The following is a 25,037-nucleotide window of genomic DNA, read 5'->3' as shown; positions in this document are numbered from 1 at the left end:
AGTCTTCGTTGCGGTGCGCAGGCTTCTCATTGTGGTGGCTTCTCTTTGTTGTGGAGCACGGGCTCTGGGTGTGCGGGCTTCAGTAGTTGTGGCACGTGGGCTCTGTAGTTGTGGCTCGCGGGCTTAGTTGCTCCGCGGCATGTGGGATCTTCCCGGACCAGGGCTCGAACCTGTGTCCCCTGCGTTGGCAGGTGGATTCTTAACCACTGCGCCACCAGGGATGTCCCTTAGATGAACTATTCTTTAACATGATACAGGTAAGCAACCTTCTTCCGTATGGAGTGCACAAGCCTCTCTTCTGTGCTTGTTGCAGCATACAAATATTTTTTCCTTGTCCGTGAAATGGTAATGTGTCACTGCAATAGTGCTACTTTAAAGTGTAATGAAGATTTAGGGAAAAGGAGATGTAAATTATGGTATGTAACAGTGCAAGTTGGGAAAATACAGGCACTTTTCACTTGTACTGTTACTAGTATTTCTGTGAGATTTGTATAGCATTTTTCAATATGGCTCTGGAAACCATGCAAGCAATTTTAAATAAAGTTTCTATAAATATGAACTTGGTGACAGGAGGGAATATGGCAGGGACATACAAATAAGAACAGGAGATGGGGAAATGGGAAGTGACATGAAACAGGGACCAAGAGGGAAGTTCAAAGCACATCATAGACTTTATGCTCATCAGGATTTTTAATCAAGATTAAAAATAGTCTCCATAGAGGGCTTCCCTGGTGGCGCAGTGGTTGAGAGTCCGTCTGCCGATGCAGGCGACGCGGGTTCATGCCCCGGTCCGAGAGGATCCCACATGCCGTGGAGCAGCTGGGCCCGTGAGCCATGGCCACTGAGCCTGCACGTCCGGAGCCTGTGCTCCGCAACGGGAGAGGCCACAGCAGTGAGAGGCCCGTGTACCGCAAAAAAAAAAATAGTCTCCATAGAAGTTGCCCTGTCTTTCAGGTGTCAAACTGTCATAACAGCAATAACAGGATTGCTTTGACACCAGTTCTGTCTTTTGATGACTGATGATACCTGCCAGTGGCCCCATTGTTTCTATAGCACTGGGATATGTGGTAAGATTTGGGAGTGGGGAAGAGAGTGTAAACCAAGGATTACAATAAGCCCTAGTTAGCCAGATTGACTCACTCTGAACGAAAGAATACAATTAGCTCCAAGCAGTTTGGAGACTGGTGAGCCTTTGTGGCCAGTGTGGTCAATCACACTTCTGCATGGACTGCTTCAATCAGCTCACGTATCAATTGTAACTGTTAAGTTTTCTTCACTTCTTTGTATAGTGTATAGACTTAGCTTTAGATATAGACCATGAGTTGGTCTTTAAAACACTTTTGATCTCCAACATACTGGAAGGTAGAGAAAATAATCTGGAGAATTAACAACTAATGCATTTGACCTTTCTTTACCTCTTCCTTTTCTCTTCTCTTTGTCTCTCTGTCTTTCTCGCTTTCCTTTTTTTTTTGTTTTTAACATACCTGCATGTCTGTGCCTGTGAAGATTTGCTTTGTTTTGAGAAGCTGAATTATGTAATCGTTGCCACACCCTGTGCACATCCCCACTTCCATGCTCTCTTGGAGGGATTTAGCTGGGAAATGTTCCACGGAAAAGACAAAGAAGTTCAGTAACGTCATAGTTTATTTCTCTCTGAGTAGCTTATCTTGCTAAACTCAATACTTATGAGGGGTGGGGGAGGAAGAAGGGTGGGAAAGAGAGGGTGGGATGTTCCTCTTGCTCTTTCATTTCAGTAGCTATAAATTTTTGCAGGGCAGAGGGCTCCTCCCATGTGCCTTTCCCACTTTATTCTCCTTTTCCCCTTCCTTCTTTTCTTCTCTCAATCTCTCCCCAGGTCTGGTGCAATTGTGGTTGGTATTTTGGGGAAGGGGAGAGATCTGTATATCTCTCCATGTCCCCTTACTCCTTCTTCCCACATACATTCCTGGCAAGTCTGCAAAAACTTCATAATGGTTTTCATCTCAGTCTGTCCTAAAAAAAAGAAAATGTGCTGTCCATTCAGTTTCTTCTGACAATCTGATGTGTTCTTTTAGATTGTCAGATATGCGATGGCAGATGGTTTCAAGGTCCAACAGAAATGTGGCATTCATGGTCCAAAGCATAGCATGGCTCATTGGATTAGGATAGTTTTTTGTGGAGAGGTCTCATCTCTGAAAAAAAGGAAAAGAAGACCCTTTTCATCTTTAGGTTTCATTCAGCTTCTTTATTTTCCCAAATGTACACTGAACTCTCTGAATCAGAGGCTGATAGGGATTAGTCAAAAGTCCACATGAGTTAGAGACAGTTGAGAGCTGAGACAGTAGTTTAAAACAGTGGCTTCTCAACATTTTTTATATTCATAATTCAGTTTTCAAGACTAGATTTTTTTGCCAACCCTCTTGAAGGCATTTAAATACACTTAATGGGACTGAGAAACAACACTGGCTAAGTCAGAAATAATTATAACACATTTGTACAGTTATAAGAATATCTACACAGCATCACCTTATTTCATTCATTCTTCAACGCTGTGTTATTGAGCAGAGCCATGTGCTGCCCTGCCAGCAGTATCTTACATACCTATGAGACAAAGTCCTCAAATATTGCAGCACACATATCATCTTTGTTGCTAGTTTGACAGTATACCATGTTATCTACCTCTTACCTCTTGCTAGTGGCAAGTCATCTCATCTGCACATCTCATGATACATTCAGGGTCATGTTCCATCTGGCACACATCACCATAACGGTATGTATATTCGCTGGTGGCGAAGCTATATTTCAGGGATCAGCAGGCTTTTTTCAGCAAAGAGCAGGATTGTAAATGTTTTTGACTTTGTGGGACATTTGGTCCTAAACTTTCAGTATAATTTGTACAACTGAATAGAAAAGTTAATCCACCCCACTCAGAAAGATTTCTCTGTTTTTTTTCAGTCACTTAAGCCACATAAATGCCCTGTCCTAACTCTCAGCTTGAAAATCTGCATAATACAGCACCCTACCTTCTCTAACAGGGAAGGGCAAGCAAGGATGCTTGTTATTATATGCTCATTATTTGCTCATGGTTTAACACTTGAACTAATGCCAAGAACAGGGCAGACAGGAAGAACTCGGATAAAGAAACGCATTCATTCCACACAATGCAAAAGAGTAATAAAAGATCTCCAGAATAGCCAAAAATGATGGATTGTCAAAGTGCTAAAGTATACACACACTTTCCTGTTCTAATATTTAAACAAAGGACATAGTAATGCCAGAAGAACCAAGTACCCGTTAGAAGGCCGAAATGGGAAAAATCAGGACAGTTTTCACATTTTTTAGAGAATGGAAATAGTAACCAACTATCTAAATTTTCTTAGCCTGTGGTCTGTTGTGTGCATAATGGTTTTGGTAAAAAGAGAGTGAGCTCATGCCAGGCTATAGCTGAGTGATTAGAAATCAGTCTCTCATCTGTGAAGATGAAGATATACCACTAGTTAGAAATGGGGAGGATGTCAATAAGAAGTAGACAGATTTGGTGAGAATAAAGATTCAGAATGACCCCCTTTAAATCAGACGTGGAACGATGGTGGCTATAAGCCTTGACTGCAATCCTTCGATCAGTCCTTAAATTTTACCAGCATGCTTTATTTTCATCAGTTTAGGAAATATAGCAGGTGACAGTCAGCAAACTACAGCTGATAGACCAGATCCAGTCTGACGCCTATTTTGTAAATAAAGCTTTATTGGGACACCAACCATGCCCATTTGTTTATGTACTGTCTATGGCTGCTTTCATAATACAGTGCCAGAGGTGAATGGTTGCAACAGTAAGGTCTTCTATCCTATTTTTTAAATTGAAGTATAGCTGATTTACAATGTTGTGTCAGTTTCTGGTGTACAGCAAAGTGATTCAGTTATATTTATATATTCTTTTTCAGATTCTTTTCCATTATAGGTTATTACAAGATATTGAATATTTTTCCCTGTGCTACACACTAGGACCTCGTTGTTTATCTACTTTATATCTAGTAGTGTGTATCTGTTAATCCCAAGCTCCTAATTTATCCCTCCTCCACCCCCCTCTTCCCCTTTCTTCTATCCTTTAAATTTCCAGTTCGGGTTTGATGTGTACTTTAGTATTTCATAGCTCATGTGAAAAGAACTCATCTTGATTCCAATCTCAATTAATCAGGATTTGTTATATGAAATCTAAAGCTCATATGATATAATTAACAGAAGAAAGCTATAACTTTCTGAGTGGGCTAGATGAACATTCCGATCCAGTTGTACCAGTCATCCTGAAAGTTTGATGGCCTATATGTCTGACCATTTCCTTCTTCAATTCTCATGGTGACTTAACTCCCCCATGCAGTCCAGCATAATATTTTCCCTCCCTGAGTGTTCTTACACTAGAAATATCCTTTTAAGCATGAGAATTGTATGCTTTCTTTTTGGCTTCTCAATGCAAATCTACCTAGGAGACACTTAGAGGAAACAGAAAGGAGAGGGCATTGATTAAAGCTCGATTTTTTATTGGAACAAGTGAGCAGTGGCCTCCTCCAAGAGCATAAAGAGGTAAAGAACAGGGCTTTGTAAGGAGCAAATTGTGTCAGACCAATTTAATTTCCTCCTATAACAGAGTGACAGTCCAAGATGATAAAGAAGAAGAAATAGATATTATCTATATGGACTCTAGAAAGGTTTTTTATTTCATCCAACGTGACATTCTCATCAATAAATTAGGAAGGTCTGGTCCAGATCATGTTGCAGTTAGGTGAAAGCCCCACTTGACAGAGAGCCCTCACTGACAGCGGGAGCTGTGTGTCCTGTGTTATTCGAGACCTGCTTCAGTCCCCCCACCTTGGAGTTCTGTCTGGAGGAGCAACATATTTGATAGGTTACCAGAATACTTTTGAAAACCAGACAATACGTCAAAGTGAGGATAAGGGTATGTAAGTATGTCTTTAAAAGTTGTAGAACCAGACCCAAGAAAAAGATTAAATTACAGTCATATATAACATAAAAATACTTGGGCATGAGAAGGAAACTGAATGCAAGGTAAGAACGAAGCTGCAGTCACCACTTCATGGCACGTGAAGATCTAGACTCACAGCATTCTAGAGCTGAAAGGATGTTTAGTGTCAAATTGCCCATCTTCCTCATTTCTCAGGAAGCTTCCAGCCCAAAAGAGGAAGTTGTATGCTCAAGGCTACAGAGCTGATTAGTTGCAGCACTGGGAACTCCTAGTTCAGTATTCTTTTTACTACAAACCATCTCTGGACTTTTTAAAAATAACTTTCTTGAGGCATATTTTACATATCATAGCATTCAGCCATTTCAAGCATACAGTTCAATGATTTTTTTAGTAAATTTACCAAGTTGTGCAACCAGCACCATAAATCAGTTTTAGAGTTTTTCCATCACCCCATTATGATTCCTTGTGTCATTAACTGTTAATTCCTGTCACCTACCTATCTCCCAACCCTAGGCAACCACTATAGTAAGTCCTCCTGTGTTGTTCTAGACCTGGTCTAGAATAAAGACTAGAATAGAGACTTGTATAGATTTGCCTTTTCTGGACATTTCATATAATGGAATCTTACAATATACAGTATCATGTCTGGCTTTTATCACTTATTGTAAGTTTTTGAGGTCCATCCATGTTGTTGCCTGTATCAGTAATTCATCCCTTTTTATTGCCAAATAGTACTCCATTATATGAGTTTATCACATTTTGTTTATTCATTCACCTGTTAGTCGATATTTAGGTTGTTTCTACTTTGGAACTATTATGAATAGTGTTGCTAGTAGCATTCGTGTGTCACTGTTAACTTTTTAAGTTCAATAACTCTTCCCCCTCAAATTGAGGGTTAAATTTTCCATTGAATATGGCCTCTTCCCCTACTCCTTTTCTCCAGAGCTGCACAGTAGAGTTCCCCCAGACAGCAACCAAAGTTCCTATTAATGTTCTAATAAATAGCCTTAGGGGATTAAATAGTCCAGAGAAGAAAAGGCTTGTTAATCTAATAACAGTCTTTTATTCTATGATGGTTTATGAGAAACTGTTAGCCAAATGCTTTCCATCTTAGCAGAAAATAAATGAGAGGAATTGGATTTAAACTTCAGCGAAAAACACTTCAGATGGTCATAAGGAGGCACATTTTATATGACAATGGATGCTGTCAAGTTAATTTGCAATATTATAAAAACAAAGCCCATGTAATTTCCTCAGAAGCTTATATGAATGGATTTAAATCTGTCTGAGGCCAGATGGCCCCTTGTGATCCCCTAAAGGGAAGAAAGTCCTTTTGTGGTGCTTCTTCAGTGTGGTAAAGGAAGACATTTGGCCTTTGGTGTTTACAGAGACCATTTCACGGTGCCCATGAGACCAGTTATTGGAGTCATTGTGCCATAAAACCAGTTGATGGAGAGTTTTCTATAAACCACTAAGTGTGGCAGGAGACATTGCTCTCATGTCCTACACAGAGCAGTGTCTCCCAGCTACTATTCTCTCCCTAATAATAGCTAGAATAATCATTATTTAATTCTAGAATTGTACAGTTTATAAAGTAATTTTACGTTTAATCTCCTTTTGACTTCATATTTGAGCCTTAGTAGTTTCCAGAGTAACCTGTGAGATAGACTTTGTCACATGGCAGTTCAGAGTCCTTTCCAATTTCATTCTATTCTATTGAGTTGCCTTTATCTCCCATCATTCTCAGCAGTAAACTCTCATCACACTGGACTACTCATTATCTCTTGAATACCACACATGCTTTACTTCCTCTATCTTTTCACTACACCACCCCTTTATATATATATATATCTTGTCTTTTTGGAGAACTCTGACTTAGCCTATGGTCAGGCCTACACATTACCTCTTCTGTAGGTAAATGTTCTCCTTTCCTTTCCTCAGCAGAACTTATTGTTCCCCTTTTGGGCACCCATATTGGTTTGATAATCCTATACAATATATTGGCTGTGTGACCTTTTATAAGTAGCTTAACTTCTCTGAGTTTTCCTTTCCTTATTTCAAATGCTTTTATGTCTTTCATGGAAATTCTATAAAATCGATATACCAAAGAATATTATATACAAATGTAATAGTTTAGTATTAATAGTAGAAATGTGAAAATAGACCTCAGATTATAGTTACAACACCTAGTTTTCTGTGGGTCTCTTTGATCCTTGAGGACAGCAATCCTGATGTTTTCATCTTTCTCTCCTAAATATTGAGTCCAAGTCCTGAAACATAATAAAAGAAATTGAATCATTATGAAGTAGGCAGGGGAGATACTATTATCATCAGTTTGCAGATTGAAATTAAGGTCCAAAATGCTGAGTGATATAAGGACTTAGTTATGTCCTGGCCACTTTTCCCTGAGTTTACCAATAGAACTTCCAAAGACTGCTGAAGGGCTTGTACCCTGACTCTACCTAGTATCAAGGGTGAGGTTTCTCAAAGTATTATCTGGGACTATCTGTCATAGACTGACTTCTGAAGATACTTATTAAAAATATAAAATCTCACAAATGTAATTTTGAGCAAAGAGAATCCAGACACACAAAATCAGAAAAGAGAGGACAGTACTACCAAATTTACAGAAATAAAAAGTATTATAAAACAGTACTATGAGCAACTGTATGCCAACACATTGGTTAACCTAGATGTAATGGACAAATTCCTAGAAATGTACAACCTACCGGGACTGAATCATGAAGAAACAGAAAATACGAACAGACCTAACTAGTAAGGAGATTGAATGAGTAATTTTTTTTAAAACTCCCAACAAAGAAAATCCCAGGACCAGATGGCTTCACTAGTGAATTCTACCAAATGTTTAAAGAAGAGTTAACACTAATCCTTCTCAAACTCTTCCCAAAAATTGAAGAGGAGGGAATACTTCCCAACTCATTCTATGAGGCCAACATTATCCTGATACCAAGGTCAGAAAAAGATAGTACAGTTGACCCTTGAACAACACAGGGGTTAGGGGAACCAAACCCCATGCAGTCGAAAATCTCCATATAACTTTATAGGCGGCCCTATGTATCCATGATTCTGCATCCACAGATTCAACCAAGCTCAAGTGTAGTACTGTAGTATGTATTTATTGAATAAAATCCTAGTAGAAATGAAGGCACATAGTTCAAACCCATATTGTTCAAGTGTCAACGGTACATGAAAAGAAAACTACAGACCAATGTCCTATATGAATTTTTTATTTATTTATTTATTTTGGTCTTAGTTGCAGCAGGCGGGCTCCTTACTTGCGGCTCGCCAGCTCCTTTAGTTGCAGCACGTGTGCTACTTAATTGCAGCACATGTGCTCCTTAGTTGTGGCTCATGGGCTCCTTAGTTGTGGCATGCATGTGGGATCTAGTTTCCTGACCAGGGATCGAACCCATCTCCCTTGCACTGGAAGGCAGATTCTTAACTACTGCACTACCAGGGAAGTCCCCTATATGAATATTGATGCAACAATTCTGAACAAAATACTAGCAAACAGAATTCAACAGCACATAAAGAGGATTTTACGTCATGACTAAGTGGGATTTATTCCTTGAACGCAAGGGTGGTTCAACATATGAAAATCAATCAATGTAATAAACCACATTAACAGAATGAAAGGGGAAAAAACACAGTTACCTCAATCGATCCAGAAAAAGCATTTGACAAAATTCAACACCCTTTCAGATAAAAACACTTAACAAACTAGGAATAGAAGAAAAGTACCTCAACATAATAAAAACCATATATGAAAAGCCCACAGCCAACAGCATACTCAATGGTTTGAGCCTGAAAACCTTTCCTCTAAGATTAGGAACACAGAAGGATGCCTGCTTTCACTACTCCTATTCAGCATAGTACTGGAAGCCCTAGCCAAAACAGTTAGGCAAGAAAAGAAATGAAAGGAATATGAGCTGGAAAGGAAGAAGAAAAATTATCCCTGCTCACAGAATACATGATCTTATATGTAAAAGAATCCTGCAGACAACACACACACACACAATTGTTAGAACTAATAAACTAATTCAGCAGAGTTGCAGGATACAAATCCACACACAAAACTTAGTTGTGGGGACTTCCCTGGTGGCTCAGTGGTTAAGAATCCGCCTGCCAATGCAGGGGACACGGGTTTGATCCCTGGTCTGGGAAGATCCCACATGCCGCAGAGCAACTAAGTCCGTGCGCCACAACTACTGAGCCTATGCTGTAGAGTCCGCAAGCCACAACTACTGAAGCCTGCATGCAACAACTACTGAAGCCCACGAGCCTAGAGCCCATGCTCCACAACAAGAGAAGCCACCACAATGAGAAACCCGTGCACCGTGACAAAGAGTAGCCCCTGATCACCACAACTAGAGGAAGCCCACGTGCAGCATCAAAGACCCAATGCAGCCATAAATAAATAAATAAATAAATAAATAAATAAATAAATCTGCCTACCAATGCAGGGGGTACAGTTTCGATCACTGGTCTGAGAAGATCCCACATGCTATGGAGCAACTAAGCCCGTGCAATGCAATTACTGACCCTGCACTCTAGAGCCCGCATGCCACAAGTACTGAAGCCCACGTGCTTAGAGCCCACGCTCCGCAACAAGAGAAGCCACTGCAGTGAGAAGCCTGTGCACCGCACCGAAGACCCAATGCAGCCAAAAATAAATAAATTTATTTTTTTAAAAAAAACTTAGTTGTGTTTCTATACACTAACAATAAACAATATGAAAAAGAAATTAAGAAAGTGACTCTATTTACAGCAGCATTAAAAAGAATAAAATAGGAATAAACAACCAAGGAGGTAGAAGACTTGTACACTGGAAACTACAAAGCGTTGTTCAAAGAAATTTAAAAAGACGCAAATAAATGGAAAGACATCCTGTGTTCATGGATTGGAATTCTTAATCTTGTTAAGAAGTCAATACTACCCAAAGTGGTCTACAGAGTCCGTGCAATCCCTATCAAAATCCCGACAAAAATTTTTTTTACAGAAGTCAGAAAATCCATCCTAAAATTCATATGGAATCTCAAAGGATGCTGAATAGACAAAATAGTCTTGCACAAGAACAAAGTTGGAAGTCTTACACTTCCTGATTTCAAAACTTACTACAAAGCTACAGTAATCCAAATAGTGTGGTACTGGCATAAAGACAGACATATGAACCAATGGTATAGAATAGAGAGCCCAGAAATAAACCTGTGTGTGTGCATACAAATGATTTTCGATAAGGGTGCCAAGACCATTCAATGGGGAAAGAACAGTCTTTTCAACAAATGGTGCTGAGAAAACTGGATAACCACATGCAGAAGAATGAAGTGGACTCTTACCTTATGCCATATATAAAATTTAACTCAAAATGGGTCAAAGACCTAAGCATAAGAGCTAAAACTATTATAAAATGGGGGACTTCCCTGGTGGCACAGTGGTTGAGACTCTGCGCTCCCTGTGTAGGGGGCCCGGGTTCGATCCCTGGTCAGGGAACTAGATCCCACATGCATGCCACAACTAAGAGTTCACCTGCCACAACTAAGGAGGCCACGAGCTGCAACTCAAGTGTTGAGCCCATGTGCCACAACTAAGGAGCCCAACTAGGGAGCCGCCTGCCGCAACTAACTAGGGAGCCACCTGCCGCAACTAAGACTCAGTGCAACCAAATAAATAAATAAATATTTTTTAAAAGATGGTTAAAATGGTAAATTGCACATTACATGTATTTAACCACAATTTTAAAATTTTTTAATTAAAAATTTAAAAACAAGATACAAAAAAGTATATGCTATATGATTCCATTTATTTAAGGTACAAAAATGAATCTGTGGTGTTAGATGTCAGGACAATGGTTAGTTACCCTTGGGAGAGGAGAATAACTGGAAAGAGGCATGAAGAGGCTTTGGAAGTCCTGATGATGTTCTATTTCTTGATCGGGGTGTATGACATGGGTATATATATATATATATATATATATATATATATATATATATATATATGAAATTCTTTGAGCTATATATTTGTGATTTGTACAGTTTTCTATGTGAATGTTACACTTCCAAAAGATTCCAGAAACGTAAATCATGAGCCCCACAGCAGACTATACAGAATCAGAATCTCTGAGGATGGGACCTGGGGACCCTGCATTTTAAAAATCCCCCTTCCAAGTTTTTCTTAAGAACGTTGGATGCTGCAGATCTTTGCTAAAGGAAGAGAATTAGGTAAATATTTTTCCAGTGCCCCAGAATTCTTCAGTTGTACCCTAACAATAAATATTCCTTAGAAAAGAAATTCTTGATATCCTTGAGTCATTTACCTTCTCCTGTTAGGAAACTCCACGTCATCTTTCAGGTGCTGAGAAAGAGAACTAAAAATAGTTAACAGCATATAGAAATGTATAGTTTAATATATTACACTTAAAAATATGATTTCTTCTAATTTGTCAGACATACTATAACTTAGGAGTATTTTATTGACGCCCTCTGAAAAATGGCAGGTGCTAGGACCTAGTGGAATTCAGGCAACTAGGGTAGGAGGTGCACCCAGGGTGTTGTACAGTGCAAGCAAGTACAGAAAAGCCAGTTCTTCCACATGTAAACTACTTAGACTCCATTTCATCGCTCTCATACCACCTCCAAGATTTCAGCAGCCTTTACCCTTTACTCTTTCGGTAAACCAAAAGCATGTTTCTTGTAAAGTCTCTATTGGAAGGAGGAGATCAAGGTCAAGGTCTTGGACAAGCTCTTGGAGACCTTCTTGGAGGAGGCAGTCAGAAAAGTAGAGGAGCAGGAAATATTGGAGGGATAGTTGGAGGAATTGTGAATTTTATCAGCGAGACTGCAGCTGCTCAGTATACCCCGGAACCACCACCCACTGAGCAGCATTTCACCAACGTGGAGGCCAATGAAAGTGAGGAAGTTAGGCGGTTTCGGCAACAATTTGCACAGCTGGCTGGACCAGACATGGAAGTGGATGCCACTCACCTAATGAATATTCTCAACAAAGTCCTGTCTAAGCACAAGGATCTGAAGTCTGACGGCTTTAGTCTTGACACCTGCCGGAGCATCGTGTCCATCATGGACAGTGACACAACTGGAAAGCTGGGCTTCAAAGAATTTAAGTATCTCTGGAGCAACATCAAGAAATGGCAGCGTGTTTATAAGCAATATGACAGGGACCATTCTGGGTCTCTGGGAAGTTCTCAGCTGCGGGGGGCTCTGCAGGCAGCAGGCTTCCAGCTAAAGGAACAACTTTACCAAATGATTGTCCGCCGATATGCCAATGAGGATGGAAGTATGGATTTTAACAACTTCATCAGCTGCCTGGTTCGCCTGGATGCCATGTTTCGTGCCTTCAAATCCCTGGATAGAGATGCGGATGGCCTGATTCAGGTGTCTATCCAAGAATGGCTGCAGCTGACCATGTATTCCTAAAGTGGGCACTAAGTCGGGACTACCCTGGGGGACAGGAGTGCTGGAAGCTTAGCCATGCTCTCTGCACGGTTGCGGTTACCCCATCCAAAGCTGTCATTTCCTGCCGAGTTCTTTCATAACCCGACCTATTTCTGAACTTGTGCTGCCCTTTACTGCTTAATTAAACAGATTTTTCATGAAAAATGTTCTGAGTGGTTTGTATGTCGGCTTTTTGAGACGCAGGATTAATATGGACTTATATATGTGATGGGAATGCAAGGCAGGCTGTAACGGAGTAGATGTTAATAGATCATTTCTTATTTGGTGAATGAATTCCAAAGAGCAGGAAAGCTGTTGTTGTTATTGTTAAGAATGAAATTTTGAAAAAAATCCTGGAATAAATCAAGAAAGCTCTCAGGAGATATATTTTTCTCCTTTAAAAAAGGTGAGGAGGCAGGAAATTCAAAACCTGTTTTTCTGTTAATTCACATCAGGTCTTTCTATTACATTTTAAAAAAAAAAAGTGTTTTCCTGGTAACCTGTTTAACTGTATAGAAACAGGTTCAGAAATGTGAAATTAAGCAGTTTTATAAAAGGTAGTATTTTTTTTAATGGTGGAACAACTATCTAAAATCTAGAATTCTTTAGTCCCTTTTCTCTAGCAAAATAAGCATGTAACAGTTTTGTTTTGATATAATTGTAAAGAGAATCAGGGCATTGGGGAATGAAAGAGTGTACTTATAGTTGAAATGTCTCTGGTTGCCTTAATGAATCAAAGTGATCGCTCTTACATGTACCTCAAATCAGGCACGCCCTGCTGATGTTAGCCAGCTCTTGTCACGTCTTGCCCTGCCTCAGAGCAAAGAATATTCTTTCATTTGTTTGAAAACTGCAGACAGGAAAAAAAGTAAACAAAGAAAATGTACACAAATCATAACCAGTTATTTGCTATCTAAAGCGATAGAGAGATGTATAAATATATATAAATGTTGCTGAGTCTTTATTGCAGTGGTTCTCAGCCCTGACTGCAATTTAGAATCACCGGGAGAGCTCTTGAGCTGAGTCCCACTCCACATGAGTTAAATACAAATCTTTAGAGGTGGAGCTCAGAGATAAGTATTTTTTAAAGCTCCCCGGGTGATTCTGATGAGCAACCAAGGTTGACAGCCACAGCTTTAAGGTTAGTCTGTCTTCACTGTATTTTTCATATTAGTCTCAGCTGAAAACTGAGGTCCCCACAGGAGTCAGTGTTGCCAGCTTCCAAAAGAAAGAAGATAGGAGTATGGAGAAACTGCCACCCAAAAAGCAGGGGTAGTTGTGCCTTTCTTGTGAATGGCCCTTGGTTTGGCTTTTTCATTTTGATTCAGGTGGTGATAACGGGGCAAAGAGAATCCAGGAATCCCGGGCCAGTAGACTCAGCTAGAGAGGCTGCATTTTCAAGTGCTCTGTTCATCTGCCTATTTAATTGGTTTCTACCCTCCTGCTTCTCTGGGTTTTAATGCATTCCCTCTCTCCCAATCTACTTTGGAGGATCATCCTGAGTTTGAAGATAAATCCTTCCTTTTTGAGTCATTTAGAGGAAAGCTGTAACTGTTGAAATGATGTAACTGGCCTGTTAACAGCCCTCAGCTGCCTGTTAGAAATCCCCAGTGAAAATAGGACAGGTTGGCATTTGGCCTCTGTGGACACCATTATCACCATCACATAATATTTATGAAATACCACATGCGTGTAATTCTGAATTGAGCCAAGCCCAGAGATCACATCCGCTTTCCTCAAGGGACTTGTAATTTAAACTTGGTCTGGGGAGCTACTTAAAACAGGTGTGGTTATATTAGAATGAGGCTGCAACCGCACATTAATATCAGGATCCCTGTTTTAGAATATGGCCACTAGTATGTTAGGCATGGCTGTAGTAATATAGCCAGGAAAGGGGAAATCTGCCAAGATACCTTTTAAGGTCTCAGAATATTAAGTTTATAATTTAATCTTTCCACATGATGGTTGGGGAAAAGAAAACGTAGCCCCACTTTTCTCCCCTCACTTCATTTTAAATGTTTTATGAAAGTTAAGACAATTATCTCACACTAGGGGTGGTATTAAGTATTTCTCTTGCTCTTCAAGTTAAGGGATTACCTACTTTTATGATTCTCTTCCTGCATGCACAGGGCAAAACATCCTGAAGTTACCTAAGTTTCTCTTGTTCTTTTCTGAATTTGTGTAAAATTTGACAAATATCCCCAGGCACTAGAGTGGATCCCAGAAAATTTAGTCCGAAATCTGGATTTTTCCAAGTAAACAAACCTTTGGCATTGTGTAGAACCAATAGCCTAACAAGTGATTGAATTTCTTAATTTCCATCCAATGGGTTTTTTTGTTGTTTGTTTGTTTGTTTTAGTTGGTGTTTTAAAGACACATCTTCAGTGTAAGAGGGAGTATTCACCTGATAATTTTTTTCAAATGTTGCCTTTTCTACATGGAAGACTACTGATAGCCTAAGATGAAGGGCTTTCATTAATATAACTCCATCTCATTTTCAAATTTCTAAAAGCAATACAATCAATGTAGTAAGTTGAAAATAATAATGATTTTGTTTAAATGTGAAATTATACAGCTACATTTTTTAATTTCAAAATATCCCATATGATTTTGAAAAACACCTTAGTCTTGATTTAATACACTGAATTCTGTAACCTATAATAGCAGGAAAAAGAACTGTGTGTTCTGTACCTAAGAACAGCAAATGTCCAAAAACATTCAAAATTTGTATATCGTCTTAAAGGTCACTTTTAAAATATTTTTTGAGTAATAGTGCATGTGATTTAAAAGTTGATTTATGTATCAACTTCAATCAGAAATTTCATCAGTAATATTGCACAACTAACCCATAGTCAGGCCTTAAAAAATATTTGCTGAGGCACCTGCAGGGCACTGATACTTAATGTACATATTAATCTTGAAGTGCTTTCAGAATTACTTTTTTTAAAATGTCTATTTTTAATGCTAAGTAGATTAAAACAATTTAATCCCTAGTAAATTGATAATACAATTATGCAGGTGGGTAGAAATATGCTCTAAATAAGAATATTGAGGTAAACAGAATACCTCTTCCCTGACTCTCCTGGATAACTGAGAATTTATTGAATTTGAATAATAATACTCTTCCTGAGGAGTTCCATTAGTTTTTAAAGGAAAGAACCACAGCTTTGAGGAATAATTTTTTACCATGGGACTGATTTGAATTTGAAAAATTAAAGGAGTGTATTTTGCTGTATACTTTTTTATTATCTGTTTTTGAATATATTTTATCAACTTGCCTGCTTTAATTTGAATGATTGGGAGTCAGGTAAATGTTTAGGTAAATGTTAATTGTCATTGTGGCAATAGTGAGTTTTGTGACCTCAAGTAAAACTTACATCTCAATTTTTCATTAGTAAAAATGAAGAAGTTGAACGGATGATTTCTAAGATTCCTCCCAGTTCTAAATTTTATTATTCTGAAATTGGAACCTTAAAATGTATTATTTTATTAGTCCTATAATGAAATCTCTCAGAATAATTTCTATGCTGCCTTTTTTCCTTCACATTACTAGGATGAAAACTTACATATAGTTTCTCATGTGATTGAGTATCAAGAGTCTGCTTTAATATTCTTTTGTCGGTCAAAGCCACTCATATAAAACTGTTAAAGAAAACCAGGGGTCCAGAATATTACCTTTATTCGTGAATAGCAGTAATACTAAGGGTCTTTTACATTTCTCTTCCTCCATCTGAAAAATAAGCTATAATGCTTGACCTGTATTATACATAGGGTCCGGTAATATAGATAAAAACTGGATGCCTCACAATAAATCAAAGGCGTATTTCCAATCATATTACCTATGACCATATCTTCAGTGTCCATAGATCATTCTTTTTTTTTAATTTATTTAATTGAAGTATGGTTGATTTACAATGTTGTGTTAATTTCCACTGTACAACAAAGTGATTCAGTTATACATATATATACTTATTTTCATATTCTTTTCCATTATGGTTTATCACAGGATATTGAATATATTCATAGGTCATTCTTATATCTATACTTCAGAACTTCTTTTTTTTTGAATTTTAGAATTTTATTTTTTTTATACAGCAGGTTCTTATTAGTTATCCATTTTATACATATTAGTGTATAAATGTCAATCCTAATCTCCCAATTCATCACACCACCACCACCCACCTCCCCGCCATTTTCCCCCCTTGGTGTCCATACATTTGTTCTCTACATCTGTGTCTCTATTTCTGCCCTGCAAACCGGTTCATTATACTTCAGAACTTCTATTCAAGACTTCTATGTTGCTTAGTGGAGAAAACCAATTGCAGAATAAATTTACCTTTATTGAGCATATATTCATGGTACCATAAGCTGTTCAGCCTCTAAGGCCTAATGAACAACAGCCCTCCATAGTACAGAAGAAAATTAAACGTTAGTGGCACAAGGAAAATTATGTCCCTTAAAACTCTGAAACTTCTGGGGTGATGAAAATATCGTAGCCATCAATTGTGATGGTGGTTACCCTGGTGTCTGCATTTTTTCAAAGAACATCAAACTGTACACTTAAAATGGATGCTTTTTATTGACTGTAATTGATACCTCAATAAAGTCGATTAAAGGAAAGGCAGAAAACAGCTGTCTTAGAGGCTGGTAATCAGACAAAAATGGAAGTCGGATGACCTGAGTTTTAAATCCTAGGAAGAAACCCTGTTACTTTAGGGAAATCTTGAATCCTCTGTTTCTACCTTCTCCGATGAGAAAGTGAAGGTAAATTATTCCTTTTTAGTTCCCACCCTGCAGCAAGATAAAGTAGTATGGTGACAGTGAGTCTTGGTTGCTTTGAGAAGCTGAGGAAAGCTACAAGATTTTTTTTCCCTAGAAAAATGTACATATAAAAAGGGCTGGGACTTCCCTGGCGGTCCAGGGGTTAACACTCCATGCTTCCACTGCACGGGACACGGGTTCGATCCCTGGTCAGGGGTTAAGACTCCACGCTTCCATTGCAGGGGGCAAGGGTTCGATCCCTGGTCAGGGAAATAAGATCCCGCATGCCCTGTGGCTCAGCCAAAAACAAAAAAGCAAAAAAAAAGGCATACCCTTTCAGAGGCTTCACAGCCTTCCCTTTCAAGCTCATCTGTGAAACCCCAGTGAAAAACACTGCCTAAGTGTCTTAAGGTGAACCCAAAGTATCAGTAGTAGGTGAGAGTAGGTGAGGAAAAGGTAGCATCGTTTTTTAGCACCTACCTGTGTGTGCTAGGCAATGGGAATACACTGCACAGAGGAAGGCAATCCCTGCCCTAGAGGAACTCTTGATGGTTGAAATGTAGACACTCAGTCACAGTTAAAGATTACGCTCTCATCAGTGCCAAACATCTGCTAACCTATCAAGTATCACACTTAGCTTTGTTGTTACTAGTTCATAGTTCATCTGACAACATGAAGATCTTGCTGCCAAAATGATTCCACACCTGGGATTATAATCATTGAGCTTATTGTCCTCTTCCTTTCTTCCTCCTCCTCCTCCTCTTTCCCCCTCCATCTTTCTCTTCCACTCTCCATCTCACTTTTCCTTTCTCCTCTTCCCCTTTCCTTCTTGTTCTCTCTCTTCTTTCTCTTCCTTCCATCCTCCCTCCTTCTCTGCCTTGCCTCTCTCTCCCTTTCTTCCTCTCTTCCTTAAGCTTTCTCTCCTTTCTCCCCATTTCATCTTCTCAGTGTTCCCATCTAGGTGAGTAGTTCATGTGTAGGAAAAACTCTGTATTCGGTCAGCATGGATTAGAATTATCAACCCCTTCTTTTATAATACCATCAAGAAATACCTGCTGCAGTGTATAGATATAAACATCATACGAATTAGGTTTAGTTTCCAAGGCTTAGAAGTGCAGGATCTTCCAGGGCCCCATATCGCTAAGGGGCCCTTGAAGTTGCTCGGGTTTGCTTACTTTCTCCTGCTTTATTGCAGAGTAAGCACAGAAAGGAGAAAGAATGTAGCTGTGACTATTGCCTCAATTTGCCCCTTTCCTTTCCCTTCTATCTCCTACATGGAGAGAGTCTCTTAGTGACCCACTGGTGTTGGCCATCATGGCAGGCCCACCATCGATGGTGGAATGAAGGCTTCAGTCCCACCTAGGATGAAATCCCCCATCCTGCTTCCCAGAGAGGCTCCCATCAAGGCTGAGCTCAAGAACCCACAATGAGTGCCATAGAGCCAGTCTAAATGAGCCTCAGTGATAAAATGTTTATATTGATCACTCAACAGTAATATATTTTTCTTCCTTCTGAGTTGGGAATAGGTGGGCCACTCACTAGCTGTTCTATCTCAGTGCGAACATTTTTCCAAATTGGCTCAGTGCATGACGAGGCTGAGCTGCATGGCATGTCTGAATTTCACCTTGTGGGCTGTGATTAATAGTCATTCAACCAGTGGCCCTGCTAACTGATTTCTACCATCCTTTCACAGAACCATGATGGCAGTATCGACTTCCGAGAGTATGTAATTGGCCTGGCTGTCCTGTGCAACCCTGCCAACACAGAGGAGATCATCCAGGTGGCATTTAAGGTACTGTCAGCCCCACTGAAATCATCTTGGTCTGTCTCGTAAACAAGTGTTGACTCTAAGTGTATTATCTGAAAATCAGTGCATCTATTACGAGTGTTTATAGATCTGCTGTGACATGTACACGAGGGCAATGTGATTAAGACAATCGCTACCGAGAATAAAGAAAAGACAAGCATCCATTTAAGCAAAAAGAAAGTCTTTGGAAGCAGCCTAGTTAACAGCATTAAAATTGAAGAGCAGGTGATTTCATAAATTAGTTTAAAAATTATTTCTTTTCAGCCTCCCCATTTTGGAGCCCCAAAGTGAGGTTTATAAATAAACACCACCTGTCTATAGTCATCCCAATTCACCAGGCAGAAAGTTCTGATCCATCCTTATTTTCTCACTCTGTATGTCAGAGATATTTTAGGTGATCTTTTCCCGATGGAGTTTACTTTGTTGTGGTGGTGTCAGGTGAATACCATCATAAATGTCTCAAGTTTCCACCCTATGTGTTTTCCTGTATATCACATATATTGTCACAGCAGTATGGGGGGTTGAGGGGCAGATGAATAAAATCCATGTCGCCCATCCCTAGCAGAACTTAATGGAGGTTTGAATTATGAGAACTCAGATTCCATTTTATCACTTATATATGCAAAAAGGAGAGGGAAGAGTACATTCCCAAAGTGTGTTTTGGTTCTTTGGAGATGAAACGTGCTTTATCTAATTAGTATTTGAATGGGATGTTCCCTTCCATATTTTAATCTTACATGATTTGCTCTCAAGTAAAACAAAAACTTGATCTCACTTACCAAGCTGTGTATGTGGAATCTTATCATACAGCTCTTTGAGTCTCTGCTTCATCCACCATAACAGCCGAGGACCTTCCCCATGCCTCTTTCCTACTCTTATTTCTTCCTTATTTTCTCTGAGAAGAATATCCCACTGTGTCCTCAACAAGTGTTTTCCCCTCTATCATCTAGAAAGACTCTCTTCCTCCCAGAGTCCTTTCTCACGTCTTAGAGGCCACCTGGGTTAGCCTCACGAATTTCCATGTGTTCTGTCCTTGACAGAGGAGTCCCCAGGTTGACTTTTTATTTCAGATTGGTTTCAACTGAGTTAACTGCTAGGCCTATAAAGAACGTAAGAGGTTGATGCTTAGCAGATGGTCTCAAGGCAAGGGCCAGAACTCTTTCCAAGCTGAAAACTTTTACAGACTTATTCATCATAAAACCTAAAATTATACACATAGCTAACTTATTCCAACCCAGACATTTCTGTTTCTGTTCTGAGATTGTCTGTGTGATTATAAGGTCAGCTGGGCAAGTGGTCACTTTGGGTTTACCAATGAAAGACCTGATAGAAAATTTGGCCCTTAATCATAGTAATTATTGTCTTTAAAGAAGTCCTGAGATTTTTCTCTTGCCTAGACCTTGGTTTTGAGGGGGGACAGGGAGAGGAAAGAAGAACCTAAAACTATAATTAGCTCTTTTCTTCAGTAAAGCAAGTGTCATGTTTTACTTTGGTTATTTTTTTATCCTTCTCAGGGGTGTATGATGTTTTGGTTTTTTCGTTTTGTTTTGTTTTGTTTAAGTGTCTATTTGCCTATTTTATTTTATTTATTTATTTTTTGGCTATGTTGGGTCTTCGTTGCTGTGTGCAGGCTTTCTCTAGTTGCGTCGAGCAGGGGCTACTCTTCGTTGCGGTGCACGGGCTTCTCACTGCAGTGGCTTCTCTTGTTGTGGAGCACAGGCTCTAGGCATGTGGGCTTCAGTAGTTGTGGCTCACAGGCTCAGTAGTTGTGGCTCATGGGCTCTAGAGCGCAGGCTCAGTAGTTGTGGCGCACGGGCTTAGTTGCTCCACGGCATGTGGGATCTTCCCGGACCAGGGATCGAACCAGTGACCCCTGCATTGGCAGGCAGATTCTTAACCACTGTGCCACCGGGGAAGTCCCTGTATGATGTTTTTGAAAATTATTTTGGCATGCTTCTATTTTTCATTTAGTAGTATCATTTTGTATATATACAGAATGCATTCACATCCTTTTATTTGGGTAACACTTCACAGTTAACTTCCCATCTTTGATCATATTTCATCATCACGGTGACCTTTAGAGGTAGAATATTAGTCAGCATTCTTCAGTTGTAAGCAGTCGGCATAGACTCTGGTGGAGGAATCAGTTGTGAGGACAGCAAGCAGGCTCCAGGGAATACTCCAAAGCAGGCAGCTCCAGAGGTCCCAGCTGCGGGAGCTGCTCTACATCTCCCTTGGGCACTGCTGTTAGAGTGAGCAAACTCCAACGCTGTTCATCATTCAAATTCCAGGCAGAGTCCAAATGGTCTTGGACCATGTGCTTGCTAGGAAAGACAGGATGTTTTGATGCAGAGTCCCACAGCATTCCGTGCACTGGGGAGATATCGCTCCCCCATTCTCCAAGGAAAATGGGGTGTTAAAACTTCTACCAGAGCCCAGATCATGAGATTTACCTTAGATCTGGGAACTCTGTAGTAGGGAGGCTATTGGGAGCGATGAGGAATTGAGAGAAATGGAGGGGTTTTCGTGGGGTAGTTGTGACAAAGGACAAATGGAGAGGAAGTAAAAGTCCCCAGAATGGACGTGTGAAGGAAACTTACACAGACGGAAGAGCCATCAAAGGACGAAATTTAGATGATTTGATAAGTTGGTGAGAATTCTTTAGGAATGGAAGACTTTTACAGAAAAATTAGAGTTTGTGAGAAGGTGGGGGGAGGTTGTGACTGAATCCTGGCAGTTAGCGCCTGAAGTCCAAGGCCCATAAAGAGCCCCGGGGCTACTGTTGTGAAAACAAATGCTAGCTAATTCACTTTGCGCTTTCCAGCTATCTTATCGTCCATTTAGGGGCTGAGTAGTAGAAAATGGACTAGGCGTCCCAGTGCCTTCTTATCTGGGAGCAGCAAATCACAACTTCGAATTATATTCTTCTCCTCCCACCCTAGTGAACAATTAAAACACTATTCAGTATTTGCTTATTGTTCTTTTCATGATTATCACACCTCATCCAATGCCTGTTTTTGATCGTGTATTTGGTCAGAAGTGGATACCTTAACAGCAGGAACTGTAGATATTTGCCTGCATTTGGGTGACAGCTTGACCATTTACAAGCTGTGTGACCTTGGGAAAGTTACCTGGCTTCCTTGTTGCTCAGCTTTCTCATCCGTGAGATAGGGCTAATAACAACACCCCCCCTTACATAAGACTATTATTAGGGTTCAATGAGTGTGTAAAGTGATTTGAACATGTTGGATCAGTGCCTGCAAAGAGTCAGTGTTGATATCATGAAAAAATGTTAATACCCTGGAGAGGATTATGAATATGTCATATTAATTATCTATCAGTTACCCCTGCATTGCTGCTTGACTTTCAGACTATCCCACCCTTTCCCCTTTGCCTATAAACATATTGTCTCTCCCTTCCTGAAGGCAGCCTCCTTTTGTACGTGGTTATTACCCCATTTATCTCCTGTGCTTTATTCCATAATTTCTTAAAAGAAGAGCCATGCCTGTTGCCTCCATGACTCACCTCTCTAATCATTGCTTGATTCCTGTTACCATCCGTCGCCAGGATCTCCTAATTGCCAAATCCAGCAAACCTTCTTGCTTCTTGCTTGGCCTTCCTATGCCATTTTACTCTGTTGGCCATTACCACACTCAGAGTTTCTTCCTCTTTGCTGAAAACCTTCCCTAGCTTCCAAGATGCATGCTCTTTCTTTCTGCTTCTCCATGTCTCTGGCTGCTGCTTCTGAGTTTTTCTGGCCGGTTCCTCTTCCCTGCACACACCTCAACCCTTGCTGTTCCCAGGGCTCTGCCTTACTTTGTGCACTTTCCACAGAGAAGCTCAAACACACTTGTAGTTTCAATCTTTACCTGAATTCATATCTGAAGCCTCATCACTCTCCTGAGCTGATGTGCTCAATCTTAACTTCCTCCTGGCACTTCTGACTCAAATTTAAGCTCTCCAGGTCTAACCCTTGATCTCATTGGGAACCTGTTTTCCCACTCTTGGTAACATAACCCTCCTTCACCCATTTGCCCAAGCTAGAATCCCTCAGCCGTCTTTAGCTCCTTTTTTTCCATCACTACAGACCTCTAACTGATATGTAAGTCCTGTCTTTGCTTCCTTATAAATTCTGTCTCTTCCTGCCCTTCCTGCTTCTCCACCCCAGACTCTTAATTGTTTTTCATGCCTCTAGTCCTTTCAACTTTCTGCCCTCTCTCCATCCTCCACACTTTGCCTCAGAGCTCCCTCAGTTCACAGGCAATCACCCCACAGCCCTTCCCATCATAATCCTGCAGGGGTAGATGAGGCCTTATATGGCCATCATGATCTGATCCTTGCTTGTCTTTCTCTCTCCTGACTTGAGCCCCAGGCAATTGCCTGCCAGTACTTGTATGTTCTGGGAACATCTCTTCATGTTTTAAGACCCAACTCAAATGTCATAAAGCCTTCCCTGACCTCTCCGGGTAGGATTCATCTTGTTTACACAGGACTCCCATGTGCTTTTGTACTTACTGTGGTTATATCCCCTATTTTTTCCATGTGCTTTTGTACTTACTATGGTCGTAGCCCGTATTTTTCTTTAAAGATTTATTTATTATTTTATTTATTTTTGGCTGCGGCACACAAGATCTTTTGTTGCAGCGCACGGGCTTCTCTCTAGTTGTGGCACACAGGCTCCAGGGAGCGTGGGTTCTGTAGTTTGTGGCATGGGGTCTCTCTAGTTAAGGTGCGAGAGCTCAGTAGTTGTGGCGTGCGGGCCTAGTTGCCCCGCGGCATGTGGAATCCCAGTTCCCTCACCAGGGATCGAACCTGCACCCCTGAATTATAAGGCAGATTCTTTACCACTGGACCACCAGGGAAGTCCCTATAGCCCCTATTTTAATCCTATCTCTTTCTACCACTAAACTATAAGTATTGTGAAGGCAGCAGATACCATACTTATGGACATATATCCCTAGCCCCCCACACAATGAATGTCTGAATTACTAAACAGTTTATTTTTTAAGATTATTACATACCACCATTGCTCTGGAGGAGCTCATTCTTAGGCTTTATTTTCTTTTTCCTTCAGCTCTTTGATGTTGACAAGGATGGCTTCATAACAGAGGAAGAGTTCGCCACCATTATGCAGGCTTCCCTTGGAGTGCCTGACCTTGATGTTTCTGGTCTCTTCAAGGAAATAGCCCAGGGGGATTCTGTTTCATATGGTGAGTAGGCAGTTTGGCTCCTGGTTCGGTGTACTGTACAGTATACAGTGTACATCCAGACTATGACTGACCCTCATACAAGAGTGTTGTTTCCCCCCACTAATATGTTAACAATAGAAGTAATAGTAACAATGATGATGATAGTAATAATAGTAGTAGTGGTGTAATGGTAGAAGCTAATTATTGAGGACTTACCGTATGCTAAGCACTCTTCACACATTTTATATGTATTAATTCATTTATTCTTTATAGCAAGCCTATTCAATCAGTACTCTTCATTGTTCTTATGTTACTGAGATGCAAAGAATTTAGGTGACTTACCTAAGATCATCTACTAGAGAATGTCAGAGTTGTAGCCACAGTAGAGGGATATGGACTGAGGCACCCACAGTAATAACAGTAGCTAAACCATCTATTAATGTTTCCTGTTAGTGGCTTAGATGAGCTTTCACGTTCATTATCTCACATCATGTTGATGGCACCCCTGTGAGGTAGGGACTATCGTGGAGGAAGACCTTGTGGCCAAGTGGCAGGTCCGTCCACCAGTGACCAGCCTTTCTCCTGATGGCTCGAGTCCACACATGAAGACAAGTCCCCTAAGGGCTGAAGGGATGGTTCATCAGTTTCACAGTGTCCTTGGGAAACACACCTCAGTGGAGAGGCCTCTGCCTTAGCTTTGATATGGTCGTAGTTGTCAGCGTGGCTTATCTTCCCCAGTCTTCTCTCATGGGCCAGAGGGGGATTCCTCTTGAATGCCTTTTTCCTTCTGGTGTTCAAAGAGTTTCAACCCGATAACTTTCATGGGATGGGGGAATTAGTTCATAGACTTCTCT

At 40.2% G+C, this 25,037-nt stretch overlaps 2 protein-coding genes across 3 annotated transcripts in view; both read left to right on the top strand.

Moving 5' to 3' along the window:
• Positions 1-25,037, top strand: part of LPCAT2 (lysophosphatidylcholine acyltransferase 2) — a 63,583-nt gene that overhangs the window by 34,193 nt on the left and 4,353 nt on the right. For both annotated transcript variants that reach the window (XM_033844211.2, XM_033844210.2), the window contains 2 exons: positions 18,881-18,979; positions 24,069-24,204. In XM_033844211.2, the coding sequence (XP_033700102.1) occupies positions 18,881-18,979; positions 24,069-24,204 (235 nt within the window). The remainder of the gene's footprint in view (positions 1-18,880; positions 18,980-24,068; positions 24,205-25,037) is intronic.
• Positions 11,562-12,591, top strand: CAPNS2 (calpain small subunit 2). Its single transcript, XM_004316757.3, has one exon. The coding sequence runs from the start codon at positions 11,659-11,661 to the stop codon at positions 12,406-12,408; it is 750 nt and encodes a 249-aa protein (XP_004316805.1). The 5' UTR covers positions 11,562-11,658; the 3' UTR covers positions 12,409-12,591.

This window comes from Tursiops truncatus, chromosome 19 (genome assembly GCF_011762595.2).
Source record: "Tursiops truncatus isolate mTurTru1 chromosome 19, mTurTru1.mat.Y, whole genome shotgun sequence".
Classification (NCBI taxonomy): Eukaryota; Metazoa; Chordata; class Mammalia; order Artiodactyla; family Delphinidae; genus Tursiops; species Tursiops truncatus.
This window is presented reverse-complemented; position numbering and strand designations above follow the sequence as displayed.